Below are 15483 nucleotides of genomic sequence, written 5' to 3'. Positions count from 1 at the left end.
CTTACTTGATGGTTTCTTGTATAGATGGCACAAACACAAACAGGTATGAGAGTAGTAGACACTCCATTTATAATTGTATCATCAGGATGTACTTGTATGCGTTATATTTATGTGTAGATCCAGGTGTTCTCTCTGGTCATTGTAATCCATGGATGGAAATCCTATTTCACACTATGCAGTCAGTAGCTCATGTCATTTAGGCCAGCTTACCCCAAAAATGAGCACTTCACTTGACCAGATTCTTGGCGAATAGCTAATATATATATATATATATATATATATATATATATATATATACATATACATACATACACATACATACATACCTCACAAAAGTGAGTACACCACCCACATTTTTGTAAATATTTTATTATATCTTTTCATGTGACAACACTGAAGAAATTACACTTTGCTACAATGTAACGTAGTGAGTGTACAGCTTGTATAACAGTATAAATTTTCTGTCCCCTCAAAATAACTCAACACAAAGCCATTACACATAACACATGTCTAAACCGCTGGCAACAAAAGTGAGTACACTCCTAAGTGAAAACGTCCAAATTGGGCCCAATTAGTCATTTTCCCTCTGAGATGTCTTGTCACTCATTAGTGTTACAAATCCCAGGTGTGAAGGGGGAGCAGGTGTGCTAAATTTGGTGATATTGCTCTCACTCTGTCATACTGGTCACTGGAAGTTCAACGTGGCACCTCATGGCGAAGAACTGTCTGAGGATCTGAAAAAAATAATTGTTGCTCTACATAAAGATGGCCTAGGCTATAAGAAGATTGCCAAGACCCTGAAACTGAGCTGCAGTGCGGTGCAAAGACCATATAGCGGTTTAACAGGACAGATTCCACTCAGAACAGGCCTTGGTCAACCCTCCTCAGGAAGACACATGTTCAGGCCTGTCTGAAGTTTGTCAATGAACATATAAATGATTCAGAGAAGGATTGGGAGAAAGTGATGAGACCAAAATGTAGCTTTTTGGCATTAACTCGCCTCGTCGTGTTAGGAGGAGGAAAAATGCTATGACCCTAAGAAGACCATCCCTACAGTCTAGCTTGACTGTAGGGATGGTGTTCTTAGGGTCATAGTCAGCATTTTTCTACCTCCAAACCCAGAGATGGAAACAACTCTGCTAAAGGTACAGGCCGACTTTGCCGCATTGAGGGGCCATTGGATGGGGCCATGTATTGTAAAATCTTGGATGAGAACCTTCTTCCCTCAGCCAGAACACTGAAGATGGGTCGTGGATGGATCATCCAGCATGACAATGACCCAAAACATACCACCAAGGTAAAAAAGGAGTGGCTCAAGAAGTAGCACATTAGGGTCATGAAGTGGCCTAGCCAGTCCAAAATGTATGGAGGGAGCTGGAACTTCAAGTTGCCAGGTGACAGCCAAGAAACCTTAAGGATTTAGAGAAGATCTGTAAAAAAGAGTGGACCAAAATCCCCCGAGATGTGTGCAAACCTGGTAACCAACTACAAGAAATGTATTACCTCTGTGCTTGCCAACAAGGGTTTTTCCAAAAAGTACTAAGTCATGTTTTGCTTGGGGATCAAATACTTACTGAATATATATATACTGTATATTTAGCAGTGTGCTGTTGACAGGCACACTTTTCAAAAATTTTAGCCAGTTACAGTAATACCACGTGTGACCTTTACCTTAGTATAAAAATTATTTTACCAAATAGTGTTGGTGATTTATAATAAGAATGAAGAGTGCAGATCTGATATCTAATCATGATGTGACTCATAATACAGTCTATATGTGAATTAAATAGACATCAGTGTCTCACAGAGTTCACCCTTTTATCTAGGGCTGTAGAGTATGTTAATGTAATGAAGTGACAGGTGACGATTGAATAATAAGCCTTTGCGTATGCATTGCAGTTTGACTTATGTTACAGTCACATCATCCCTCCCGTTCATGCCTCTTCTGAAAATGAATCATTTGTAATTACATTATATTTTTTTTAATTTTATAATATACTACTTTATAATATCAAAAAATGTTCTTCATGGTACCATTCAATTTGTTCTATATTGTGAGATCACAATAGACCAGCACCCTGCAAAAATGTGTTTTGTTTTTTTTAAGGCATGGTCCCAAGGGTGCAGGAACAGGGAACACCAACAGCAGCCAACCTGGAGAAGCCAGGGAGGTCAAACTGACATTTTATGCAACTGTCAGCCTTGTGCTTCTATGTGCCTTATCCAAGATTCTCTTTAAATACTTTCTATCTGTGAATCTGTTTTAGTGCCATTGATACACTAATGCGGCGTACACATGATCAGATTATGCGGCGGACCAGAGTCCGCCGCACAATCTGCCCGTGTGTGGGCTCCGGCTGACTTTTTCTTCCCAAAAGGCCGGCGGACTTAGAAAGACGTTTTGACTCAAAATTGTCAACAATCCGCCCGTCTGTGTGCTAGCCCGCCGGACTTTTGAAATAAACGGCATTGCCCACACACGTGGCTCCAGGTAGACGGAACTAGCGAAGGAAGTCAATGTCACCACCTCCATTGGCGAGATTGTGACCCCACCCCTTATGATTTCACAGTCTCAGCATCCTCCAGGACTGTGACATCATAAGGGGTGGGGTCACCATGTGACATCACCCGGTGACCCCGCCCCTTATCCCTATATATAATTCGCTGCACAATGCATCCCTGCCATTAAGGCTGGAGAGAGCGTTGTGTCAACATTGGAAGAAAGAAGAAGAAGACAAGAAGAAGCAGAAGGCGGCAGCGACAGAAGACTGGGCCAACGCTAGTAAAAGAGCTGGAAGAAGAAAGCGGAAGCCCGGCAAGAAGAACCGAAGAGCGGGACAAGACCCCTGAAGTTGGAAAGAGACCCCCTGAGGGCGACGAAGGAGAAAGCTGGGCTCCTCCGCTAGTAAAAGAGCTAGCAAAAGAGCAGAAGACAGCGGAGGAGCTTGGCGAGAAGACCCCATCAAGACAGAAGACCACCGGAGCTGTCTAATAAAGTATTTTAAAAACCTGTGTTGTGTTTTTTTATGTACACTTTTTTCCCCCAGGTGAATGGGTAGGGGTACATCGTACCCCATACTCATTCACATAGGGTAGTGGGCCGGAATCTGGGGGCCCCCTTATTAAAGGGGCTCCTGGATTCTGATAATCCCCCCGCCTGCAGACCCCAACAACCAACGGCCAGGATTGTCGGGAAGAGGCCCTTGTCCTCATCAACATGGGGACAAGGTGCTTTGGGGTGGGGGGGCCGCAGGGCCCCCCTTCCCCAAAGCACCCCCCATGTTGAGGGCACGCGGCCTGGTACAGCTCAGGAGGAGGGGCGCTCGCTCGTCCCCATCCCCTTTCCTGACTGGCCGGGCTGTGTGCTCAGATAAGGGTCTGCTATGGACTTTGGGGGGACCCCCACGCCGTTTTTTCGACGTAGGGGTTCCCCTTTAAATCCATACCAGGTGACAGGGCTAGCAAGGTGTCAATCTCGCTGATGGAGGTGACATTGACTTCCTTCACTAGTTCCGTCTACCTGGAGCCATGTTCAAAATGAACGGACTTTACTCCGTGTGTGGGCAAGTCCGTTAATTTCAAAAGTCTGGCGGACCTAGTCCGCCAGAAAAGTCCGGTCGCGTGTGGGCAAATCTGTCGTTCGTAAAGTCCAGCTGGTTGTCCGCCGGACTAAATCCGCCGGATAGTCTGAGCATGTGTAGGCGGCATAACTCTATACGTGTCTCTGAGGATAGTGATATAAACCAAGCGAATATTTTTTATTTTTTATTTATTGAGCGAAAATGCAAGTAACAGACATGAGGCTGCAACATTAGGCCAATAAAGATGGTAGAGGTTTACAGTCATAAAGCAAGTGATTATGAAAAGGCCACCACTGGACGATGAAAACTATTAAGTGCCATGGCTACACAGAGAGAAGGTCATAACAAAACAAGCATTCTGTTAAGGAAGTGGTCAGTTAACCGATCAAGCAGCTAACCCTGCAAATAAACGGATGACTAGTTGGAGGGTGGCAGCCAGCTGATCACTCAATTTCTCAGGAGGACGAGGAGGCCTCAAGTAAGTTAGTGGTCAAAACATCTATAGGGGGAGTTTGTATTCCAGTATTCTGGTTAAATACCATTGAATGTGGTGGAAGCACTGTACTATTGACTGTTGAATATTTATAGACGATGTTTGTATAATCAATTAGAACCCAACATACTTATGTATGCAGGGAGGGGTGTCATCCAAAGGGGGAGGAGCATTGAAATACTGTCTTATGTTAGGCATCATGAGCTAGGGTTAGTGTATTACAGTATCGAGCACATGCTATTTTATTATTTTGATTTTCTACTAATTTAAAATGTAAACAGTAATCTTAAAGTCAAATTCCAGTCAAATCTTTTTTTTGTATCAGGTTTTTATTCCTCATTCCTTCCCTTTTCCTCTTTCACTGACCCCTTTGGAGATATTTGCCCTCTTTTCTTCTTGTCTCTGTGACCACAAAAACCATAGAAAGTAATAAAATTATTCTAACACTTCTTCTCTTTACCAAAATGTCTATTTTTTGCATGTGCTCCCGTGTGATAGATTTCCAATTACTCTGTATGGCAATATGTATTTATTTAAATTTTTTTGTGGTTACTGAGTCACAAATCACGGAAGCCAGAAAATCAGCATTATAGACAGGCAACATTTTCAGAACATTAGCAATGGCAGCACACAGATTTCTCTCATAGCAAGTTTCCTTTAAGTGGTGTCTAGGGATGAGCTTGAACATCGCGTGTTTGCCCGTTCGGCGTGCAATACCCGTTTGCGTGCCATGCAACGCCCTATAATGCACTGCGAGATCGCAGTGCATTAATGTCTGATGACTGGCCAAAACATGCACCTGACCTTCATGCTTTGGCCAATCACAGCACGCTCTGCTGTGAGAGCCATAATTGGACAAAGGCAGGGTGCCTTTGGCCAATCATAGCTCAGGGGGACTAAGTCTATGCCCCACACTATATAAGGCTGCTTACGTAGCGGCCATGTATAGTGTGTGACTGTGAATGGAGATAGATTAAGCTAGATTAGGCAGGAAGGTTAGTTAGTTAGTGGCAGTATATTTGATTGTGTGTGTGTGTGTGTGTGTGTGTGTGTGTGTGTGTATATATATATACACACACACACACACACACACAGTATCTCACGAAAGTGAGTACACCCCTCATATTTTTGTAAATATGTTATTATATATTTTCATGTGACCACAGAAGAAATTACACTTTGCTACAATGTAAAGTAGTGAGTGTACAGCTTGTATAACAGTGTAGATTTGCTGTCCTCTCAAAATAACTCAACACACAGCCATTAATGTCTAAACCACTGGCAACAAAAGTGAGTACACCCCCAAGTTAAAATGTCCAAATTGGGCCCAATTAGCAATTTTCCCTCCCCGGTGTCATGTGAATCGTTAGTGTTACAAGGTCTCAGGTGTGAATGGGGAGCAGGTGTGTTAAATTTGGTGTTATCACTCTCACTCTCACATACTGGTCACTGAAAGTTCAACACGGCATCTCATGGCAGAGAACTCTCTTAGGAACTGAAAAAAATAATTGTTGCTCTACATAAAGATGGCCTAGGCCCTAGGCTATAAGAAGATGGCCAAGACCCTTAAACTGAGCTCCAGCATGGTGGCCAAGACCATACAGCGGTTTAACAGGACCAATTCCACTCAGAACAGGCCTCACCATGGTCAACAAAAGAAGATGAGTGCACGTACTCAGCGTAATATCCAGAGATTGTCTTTGGGAAATAGATGTATGAGTGCTGCCAGCATTACTGCAGAGGTTGAAGGGGTGGGGGGTCAGCCTGTCAGTGCTCAGACCATACGCTACACACTGCATCAAATTAGTCTGCATGGCTGTCATCCCAGAAGGAAGCATCTTCTAAAGATGATGCACAAGAAAGCCCCCTAACAGTTTGCTGAAGACAAGCAGACTAAGGACATGGATTATTGGAACCATGGCCTGTGGTCTGATGAGGCCAAGATAAAATTATTTGGTTCAGATGGTGTCAAGCATGTGTAGCGGCCATCCGGTGAGGAGTACAAAGACAAGTGTGTCTTGCCCACAGTCAAGCATGGTGGTGGAGTGTCATGGTCTGGGGCTGCCAGCACTGGGGAGCTACAGTTCATTGAGGGAACCATGAATGCCAACATGTACTGTGACATACTGAACCCGAGCATGATCCCCTCCTTTGAGAGACTGGGCCACAGGGAAGTATTCCAACATAACAAGGGCCCTAAACACACCTACAAGATGACCACTACCTTGCTAAAGAAGCTGAGGGTAAAGGTAAGGGGCATACCAAGCATGTCTCCAGTCCTAAACCCTATTGAGCATCTAAATCAAACAGAAGTTGGAGGAGCGCAAGGTCTCTTAACATCCACCAGCTCCGTGATGTCATCATGGAGGAGTGGAAGAGGACTCCAGTGGCAACCTGTGAAGCTCTGGTGAACTCCATGCCCATGGGGATTAAGGCAGTGTTGGAAAATAATGGTGGCCACACAAAATATTGACAATTTGGACCCACAATTGACATTTTCACTTAGGTGTGTACTCACTTTTGTTGCCAGTGGTTTAGACAATAATGACTGTGTGTTGAGTTATTTTGAGGGGACAGCAAATTTACACAAGCTGTACACTCACTACTTTACATTGTAGCAAAGAGTCATTTCTTCAGTGTTGTCGCATGAATATATATATATAAATACACTCTGCATTTAGTGTAGACTAGATATTCAGTGTAGACTCTATATTCAGTCAGTGCAGGCAGTTTAGTATATATATAACACAGTGTATTGAAGTGGTTAAGGGGAATTAAAAAAAATGGGCCTTTCAGGTCTGGTGTGGATTTTAAAATGTGAAAAAAATGGCGTGGGGTCCCCCCAAAACCCATACCAGACCATTTTTTGAGCAAGCAGCCATGGCAGGCCAGGAAAGGGGGAGAAGCGATGCCCCCCCCCCTCCTAAACCATACCAAGCTGCTTGCCCTCAACTTGGGGAGGGTGCTTTGGGGTCCCCCAAAGCACCTTGTCCCCATATTGATAGGGACAAGGGCCTCATCCCCACAACCCTTGAGCGGTGGTTGTGGGGGTCTGCGGGCGTGGGGCTTATCGTAATCTGGAAGCCTCCTTTAACAAGGGGCCCCTAGATCCTAGCCCCCCCCCTATTTAAATGGGTAGGGGTGCATTGTATCCCTACCTATTCACCAAAAAAAAGTGTCAAAATGACAGGAGACAAAGTGTCCCCTGATGTCCATCTATCTTCAATCACGGTGCCCGGACCCAAAAAACAAATGTAACAGCTGTCAAAGCCAAGAGACAGAAGTCGGAGGGACGTCTCCCATCAAGGTGGAGCTTTTCTTTCCTTCTATTTTTTGGGTCTGTCCGCGCTGTGATTGAAGATGGATGGACATCGCGGGACACTTTTTTTTAATATAATATAGTGTCCTGCAATGCCCATCCATCTTCAATCATGGTGCCGAAGGACCCAAAAAATAGAAAGAAAAAAAAGCTCCACCTCGACGGCACCCGGACTCAAAAAACAGAAAAAAAAGAAAGCTCCGCCTCGATGGGAGGCGTCCCCCCGACTCCTGTCTCTTGGTTTTGACGGCTGTTCTTTAGGCAAGGGCGGGGCCACCAGATGATGTAAACGGGTGACCACACCCCCTCTGACATCACGTCGCCTATATAACAGCTGTCACAGCCAAGAGACAGCAGTTGGCGGGATGCCTCCCATCAAGGCGGAGCATTTTTTTCTGTTTTTCGGGTCTGATCGCAGTGATTAAAGATGGATGGACATCACAGGACACTTTTTTTAAATAAAGGAATTGTCAAAAACTCTCTCCTGTCGTTTTGACTTTTTTGATGAATGAGTAGGGGTGCAATCTACCCCTACTCATTCACATGGGGGGCCGGGATCTGGGGGCCCCTTGTTAAAGGGGGCTTTCGGATTCCGATACGCCCCCCTGCCCGCAGACCCACACAACCACCGGTCAAGGGTTGTGGGGTTGAGGCCCCAAAACACCCTCCCCATGTTGAAGGCAAACGGCCTGGTATGGTTCAGGGGGGGGGGGGGGGGGGGGCTGCTTGCTTGAGTAAGGGTCTGGTATGGATTTATATATCTGGGATCCGGCAATACATTACAGCCGCAAGCAATTTTAAATTAAATTTTTTCCTTTTTTAAATGTAATTTTGCTGCGGCACAGTAAAACACATGAGAAACGTGTGCCACTTTACAGGCAGACTAACGGGAACCCCAGGCATGATATTTACAGGAATATTTCATTATTATTGTTTCACTTTAAACATTAAGAAAATCACTGTTCCTGAAAAATGGCCATTGTAAAAACTTTTTTTTGCATTGATACATGTCCCCTGGGATAGTACCCGGGTCCCCAAACACTTTTTATTGCAATAACTTGCATAAAAACCTTTAAAATTAGCTCTTTTGATTTTTCATGTTTGTGTCCCATAGACTTTAACGGTGCTCGCATGTTCTGGTGCGAACCGAAACAGGGGGTGCTCAGCTAATCCCAAGTGGTGTCTTCTTGGCCCTGTTTCTGGTGCTATTATCATGCAAATTAATCCAATGTGCATATGAGTGATCTCATATTGAAGTTGTTCTCAATATACTGAATAATACACACTCTTACGTGTCAGGTTATAGTTCATATAACAAACTGCTGCATTTGCCATAAAGCATCACAACATGGCTCATTCAGGTGTGTAAATGGTAGATGCACTGTATATCTGTAACACTGCTTCCTCCTACACTTTATGTCAAGCACATAATGCTGGTTCATATAAATTGCTATTCTGTAGGCTGATTTGTTTAAGAAAGTAGCCAGTTCTCTATGAATATATCAGTGTGATCTATACATAAAAAAACTATATATCAATTATGCAATGACTGTGCTCTTCTTGTGGGATGCCACGTTCTATACAGTATATGCTTCTAATTTATTTTAGCTTCTAGCAAATGAATGACCTGTCCATAATATTTCTGCATTATCTGCTCCTGAAAACCATTAGTGTCTCATTGTCAGTGATTTCAATGGCACGTGACTAATGTATACAGATGACAGTGCTTGGCTGCACAATAGAGCTATGAACGAGATGCAGCAGCTATATTGCCATGCATTAAATTCTAATTTGCTTTTTTTTACAGGGCCGACAGATCTAAGCATGAAGAGGCAGTTAGCAACTACCTCCACCTCATCCAGTAACACAAGCTCCAGACCTCAGCTAAATCCTACAGAAGTTACTGCCGTCAAGCAGCTAGTGGCTGGCTACCGGGAATCGGCAGCGTTTTTGTTACGTTCAGCAGATGAACTAGAGAACCTCATCTTACAGCAGAACTGAGTCATGCAACCTCTTCCCTGGCCTGGATTAGTCCCAAAATTCCACTAATGACATGTTGACAGTGTATATGCCAGAGTGGAGCCGTTTGGTTACCGCGTTGACGAGTAGAGGAGTTAATTACCATAATGCCACACTGTTTTCAGTCCATGAAGTGATGTTCAGGTGCTGCCGGTGAACTCGAGACCTCTGACATTCCAAAAGGTCTTTGATGTGTCCAGCTTTTTTGTTCTCAGTGTGTCGGTTTAAATATTGCATATGTGGCTGTAGCTCATTAAGTCATGCAAAACAGTGGAGCAAATGGAAGACACTAAGATGTTCAATTATTTCCAAGTGCAATATTAGTGGAATGTTCTACTGACTCTGGATCCGAAGCTACACGATGAGATGGTAGGATGTAAAATGCCAACCTAGGCTCAAACTAGAAAATTTCAATGAAGGATTGCATATTTTTTAAATGATGTGATTTTTATATGGTCATTTTTCATGCAGATATTTTAATTTATATGACAGTGATCTTTCCACATTCCCTGTGAGAAAATATTTTCGATTGCCCTTTCTTACAGCCCAGTAGTTACTGATTGCTAAGAACGCACAGAAAGCGTTGTCGACGCTTTGCAAACATCCACTAAGGGTTATGGGATTGAGGAACGTTTACCTCAATGCGGGTCCAAAAGCCATTTTCCACATAAGTTATTTTGATTTGAGTTTTTCTGGAAAGATAATGTCTTTGGCTTTATGTGCCAATGTAGAAATGGGCACTGAAACTGGTAAATGGAAGTAGATAAACAAAAAAAAAGAGTGATAACTGTGTTTTTTCCGACAAAACCCTTAAAGCCACACATCTTTGGTACCTCATAAACTTATATTCCGTAGAATAGATTCCTTTCCAGAAAAATAAACACGTACTGTACCTCCTAATTGTCCTAAGATCTGGACCAAAGAAGAGTCAAGGCTTGGGAAGAAAAATGGATGTGGTTGGTTGGGGTTTGGGGAGATCAGGGAAGGGACCCACCAACTTCCTGATTTTGTAGCTGAGAATTGTTGGCAGGATAAAGGCAATGGCAAAAGGATATTTATGATGTGTGCTGCATAGTTAATGTCTTCTCCAGGTTAAGCTGAAGACAGGTTTGACTGGTTATTCTGAGATGGTAATGTCTGATAAAGTAACCTAGTAGGAGAGTCTGTGCTTAGAGGGCATGTATTCCATACAGATCGCAGGAGCCAGCACCATCCTGAATTAATGAGGGTCCAGAGGATTCATGCAGCTTCAGATGTGACAGAAAGCCACTAAAAGCTCTTTTTTGTGAGCACAAAAGCGACCAGAGCTTCACACAAGTGACAATGTTACAAATCAGAATCATGTATGTTTACAAATATAATTTAAAAAAAATTTTTTAAGGTAGATTGTAGTCTGGAGTATTCGTTCTCAATATTGGTACATACGCATAGCAGGTTTACCCTGGCACTGGTGTCTGGTTGGATACTGTGGGGATACAAAGTCTGCCAATACATTGCAAGCTCTCTGTAGGTGGCACAACCCAGGGAATGTATGGTTCTGCTCTGTCATCACCACAAGATGATTGCTGCTCTTATGTGTACAAGTCCTTCTCTCTGAGGTTGGATATTGATGACTGAATACTTAAGAGGTTGCAGTGACAATCTGATAATTTGCACTCTGGTGTGTATTTTTCATTGTATGCGATGGAAGTATAATTAACGACACATTGGGTGGGAGAGGTATCCTCTCTTTTTACCCCTATGGAACACTTGTGCCAGGGGGTGTAGCTGCAGACTGTTGCACAGGAGTCTGGTTCTGCTGGAAGCTAGAGCTGGCAATTCTTAAAATGTTTGCAAAAAATATGACACTTTTTTTATCACTTGAAATGGAACTCTGGGCACTTAACCCACCCACACTACCCCTCCCTGGTATTCTATATTTAAAAGAAAACCATATAGATAAATTTTTCCTTCAGTCTTTAAGACGGTCCAGTAACATCACAACAGCTTCCTCTTCCTACCTAGGCAGTGGGGTGGGCACGCTTCCTGGACTGTTTCTCAGTCCTGAATTACAGTGAGCTCAGCCTGCACAAGGATGTGTGCCCTGGGGAAAGGGGGTATAATTAACAGGCTGGGCTCACAGGAAATAGAATGGCTCTCATTTTGCCTGAAGAGTACTGCTGATCCGAAGACAAAGTCAGAAACAACACGGAGGGCGTGGAAAGGGTAAACAGAATGGGGATTTTTATTTTTTCAATTCATACATCACCGCATCCCCACACACATACACCTTGTTCCATCAGAAATCCTCTTGTATTCATTGAAAAAAATACAAGATAGTCTATGAATGGTGGAGGGGCTGAGCAAGCAACCCCCACAGTGGAAACCACTCACACAGATTGCATAAGATCACAGCTTTCACTGCACAGTGCAGACTGCAACAATCATTTACAGAATCCCTATTGGCCCTCTGCATATCATACATGCATACTTACATTTAGCCAAGCTATCTCAATGCAAGTATAATAACATATGTAATTCAGCTTTAATATAGAGGTCCTTTGTTCAGTGTATTTAGGACAGGCTCCTATTATTAGTGATAACTCGATCAGAGAAAAACATTGGGGAATCTGATAGTAATCCAACTCTTATGATTTTTGTTTCCTGGAACACTGATTTCCCAAGGTTATGTTTTGTGATAGGCCTGTTTTATACGGGCTCCAGCTTGTTTAAGAGAAGTGTGAAGATCAATCTTTGACAAAGCATTTTCAGAGCTTGCAGTAAGCTTTGTTGAAGTACCATTCAGCTCCAGTTTTGAAATGTTGCTACTTTCAGCAAGCTACTAGCAGGCTTCAGCAGGCTTTCAACATGCTTCAAGATGTGCTGAAGTCTGCTAGCATCTTGTTTAAAGAGGCGATTTAGTTCGCATTGTGTGCTATACAAGTATTTCATTCATTCATTTCATTCATTAAAGTGTCCACCAGCACTCCCATTGGGATCTGTGTTCAACATTTACAAACTTGAGCTGTATGGTACTTTAAAGGTGTCAGCAAAGCTTGCTGAAAGCTCTGCAAATGCTTTGTCAAAGCTTGTGGTTCACATTGCTGTTATAAAAACTGAAGCCTGTGTGAAACTGGCCTTAGATTGTTGTACAACAGCGCCAGAATGATTTCTGAAATTATATATTGGTGTGTATGTGTACAATCTAAAACCATACACATAAAGCCTTAAAAATGTAGTTTCATTTGTATAAGAGCAGTGTGTACAGCAAGCTTCATGCAGCTTTCTTGAAGCCTTCAAAGCACCCTTTAGTTCCAGTTTGGGGGTGTTAAAGGCAAAGTTCACCTTTTTACATATTTTTGCAGGTAAAAATAAATTGCATTTTCTTTCTTAGGAGCCTGCATAGCATCTGGTGGTCACGGGTGCAATGTCAGGCTCCTGCACACACTGCGTAGAGCTCTCTGTACAGGCAGACAGTTGCTGACAGTCTGAGCTGTAGGCAGTGTGAATTAACTACGACTGCAGTTCATTCAAATTACAAGTCCGTCTGCCACGGTGGAAGAGGGGAATTGTTTTTTTTTTTCTCATTCACACATTCCTGTGGCTTTTAAATTGTCACGGGGGTGCAGGGAGAAGACACCCCACCCGTTGTCACAGTGGGCATTTGAGGGGGTGAGTGAGGCTGCTGCATTAGTAACACGTTACATGTTACACCCTAAATACAAGCGTAACGTGCAACATGTTACAAAAGGTGAATTTTTTCCTTTAAAAACAGATCATTATAGGAGTGCTGTCACTTTAACCAAGCTGCTAACAAGTTTCCACAGGCTGCTAAGGTCTTGTTAAAGGGATTGTTCACACTAAATGCACAGTTTCCCACTCCACATCTGTCACTTGTGTTACAGTATAAAAGAATACATCAAAAGCAGTTGTTTTCTGGGTGCCCCTCCAGAGACCACGGATTTTCTTGTAGAGGAAAACACCGATCTCTGCCCAATTGTAAACAAGCCCCAACATGACAACACCCCCCTCCCCCTTAACTGAAGGTTACTTTAAAGGACTCTAGAAATTAGTTAGAAGCTGGCTTACAGTTCTTAAATGCTTTTGAAATCACTGGAATAACGTGTTCAAGGCCTAACACACCAGAAAGCTAACATGACCCATGTAAGGTCCAATTTGATCTTGTAGCCTAAAAATGGTGATATCAGTTTTTTTTGTTCAGCCACGAGGCTGAACAAAAAAAAAAAAGGATTCCTCCTTCGACACAAATGAGGAGGATGAACGATTCCCCTAATGCCATGCCAGTTGTCAGAATACACTGATCAGTAGCTGGAGCCTCTGATTGAAAACTTTTTCCACCATGTTCCTTCTACAGAAGTCAAGCAAACATATGTCTTCTGTCAAACAGGGAAGGCCACATACTGATTGGAATTGGGCTGGTCTTTGCTGAAATGGGTCAATTTCAATCAGTGTATAGCCTGCTAAACACATCACCCTTACATGGCTAACAACAGTCATAAAAGGGATAAGTATAGGTTACCTCCCACACCCAACGTGTGAATCATGACCTCCCACCAGACTGAAATCTGTAAAAAATTTCCAACCTCTCTAATTATTTTACAATGTGGTCTACATGTTCTTAGTGTTTCTTTGTGCACTGAATCATAATTTTCACTTAGCAGTAGAGCGTACTTTTGTTCTTTGCACAGTATATCTGTTTAGTTGTTTAGCTTTTGTTAAATATCATGTCCCTTGTGCATTCCTGAATTTGCCTTATTTCATGTAAAAATGTAATTCAATTTTTGACAATGAGTTTAAGGCATCAGTGATATTTTGTACATAAACATACCTGTTTTATATAGACTGACTGTGATTGTGACTAGGTAATGTGCACTTTTTTCTTGTACCTGTGGGCATTGCTATGCTTTTTTGAGTGTTTCTAGATTTATTGTTGCTTACTTAAAAAGAAACTTTTGTGATACTGTTTGTGAAATATAATGTGAAAAACTATTGAATATTTTTAATATATTGTACATTATTATTACACAAAACGACTTTAAGTTGTGGAACCAGATCCACAAATTTCAACGAAAAAAAAAAAAAGAAAACAGATTTGGATTTGAGGGCTGACATTTCCTCTGTTTTGTTTGGATAAATAAATCGATTTATGTGTAAAACAGTTTCCTATTTTTTTGTTTTGTTGTGGGCATAAAGTAGAATTATGGCCTCCCACTAAAACAATATGTACCTCAGTACTTAATTATTAATGTATTTGTACTTACAGGTATTATTATTTCACAGGATTTATATAGAGACAACAATTTGCACTGAGTTTTCCAATATAAAACAATTCAAAACAAGAGGGTTAGGAGGGCCCTTCCCATAAGAGCTTACAATCTAATAGGGAAATACAAGTGGTACAAAAGTTAATAACTGTGAGGTATGAGTTGATGGAGAAAGTAAGGGGTCGGATTTAGGCGGAGACAGAATAGGCTTCCCTGAATGAGGAGGTATTTAGGGTTTGCCTCAAGGTGAACAGAGCGGGCAAAGGAAAGTCCCAGGTGAGAGGAGGAGACAAGAGAGCTAGGTAGACGGATTTCCTGAGAGGAGCAGAGAGGATGGTTTAGGTCAGGGGCACCCAACCAGTGGACCGTGGAGCCCTCTAATGTGGCCTCCTGCTCTGGGATGACGGGTCGGCAAGCCCAGACCGCAGGTTGACAACCTGCCATTCCAGAGCATCATTGTTGTGGATGGAGCCAACGGTAGAGGAAGCATGCAGAATGCTTCTTCAATAGTGCCAGCTCTAAGGTCACATTAGAGGGCTCTGCGGGCCACCGGTTGGACATCCCTGACCTAAACCATGCTTTCCGCTCCTCTCAAGAAATCCATCTACCTAGCTCCCTTGTCTCCTCCTCTCACCTAGGACTTTCCCAGGCAGAGTGATACCAAATGCACTCCGCCTGGGACAGCAACATTTCTACAGCCAAAGCCGGTGATGCCTGTTGAAAGCGTAATTCCTGGAGATCAGAAACTGAAGGATCATTACATTAAATATCAGTTTATGAAAATTACAGTATATAGATAGCAATGGG

General features: G+C 42.7%; 1 protein-coding gene across 2 annotated transcripts in view; it reads left to right on the top strand.

Annotated features, from left to right (window-relative positions):
* NOL4 (nucleolar protein 4) overlaps nt 1-14568 on the top strand; it is a 389605-nt gene extending 375037 nt beyond the window's left edge. For both annotated transcript variants that reach the window (XM_077492631.1, XM_077492630.1), the window contains one exon: nt 9201-14568. In XM_077492631.1, the coding sequence (XP_077348757.1) occupies nt 9201-9394 (194 nt within the window). In that variant the 3' untranslated portion in view covers nt 9395-14568. The remainder of the gene's footprint in view (nt 1-9200) is intronic.
* The last annotated feature ends 915 nt before the right edge of the window (nt 14569-15483 follow it).

The sequence above is a fragment of the Lithobates pipiens genome, unplaced genomic scaffold (genome assembly GCF_037356315.1).
Source record: "Lithobates pipiens isolate NorthernLeopardFrog02 unplaced genomic scaffold, aLitPip1_a1.2 Scaffold_19, whole genome shotgun sequence".
Lineage (NCBI taxonomy): Eukaryota > Metazoa > Chordata > Amphibia > Anura > Ranidae > Lithobates > Lithobates pipiens.
This window is presented reverse-complemented; position numbering and strand designations above follow the sequence as displayed.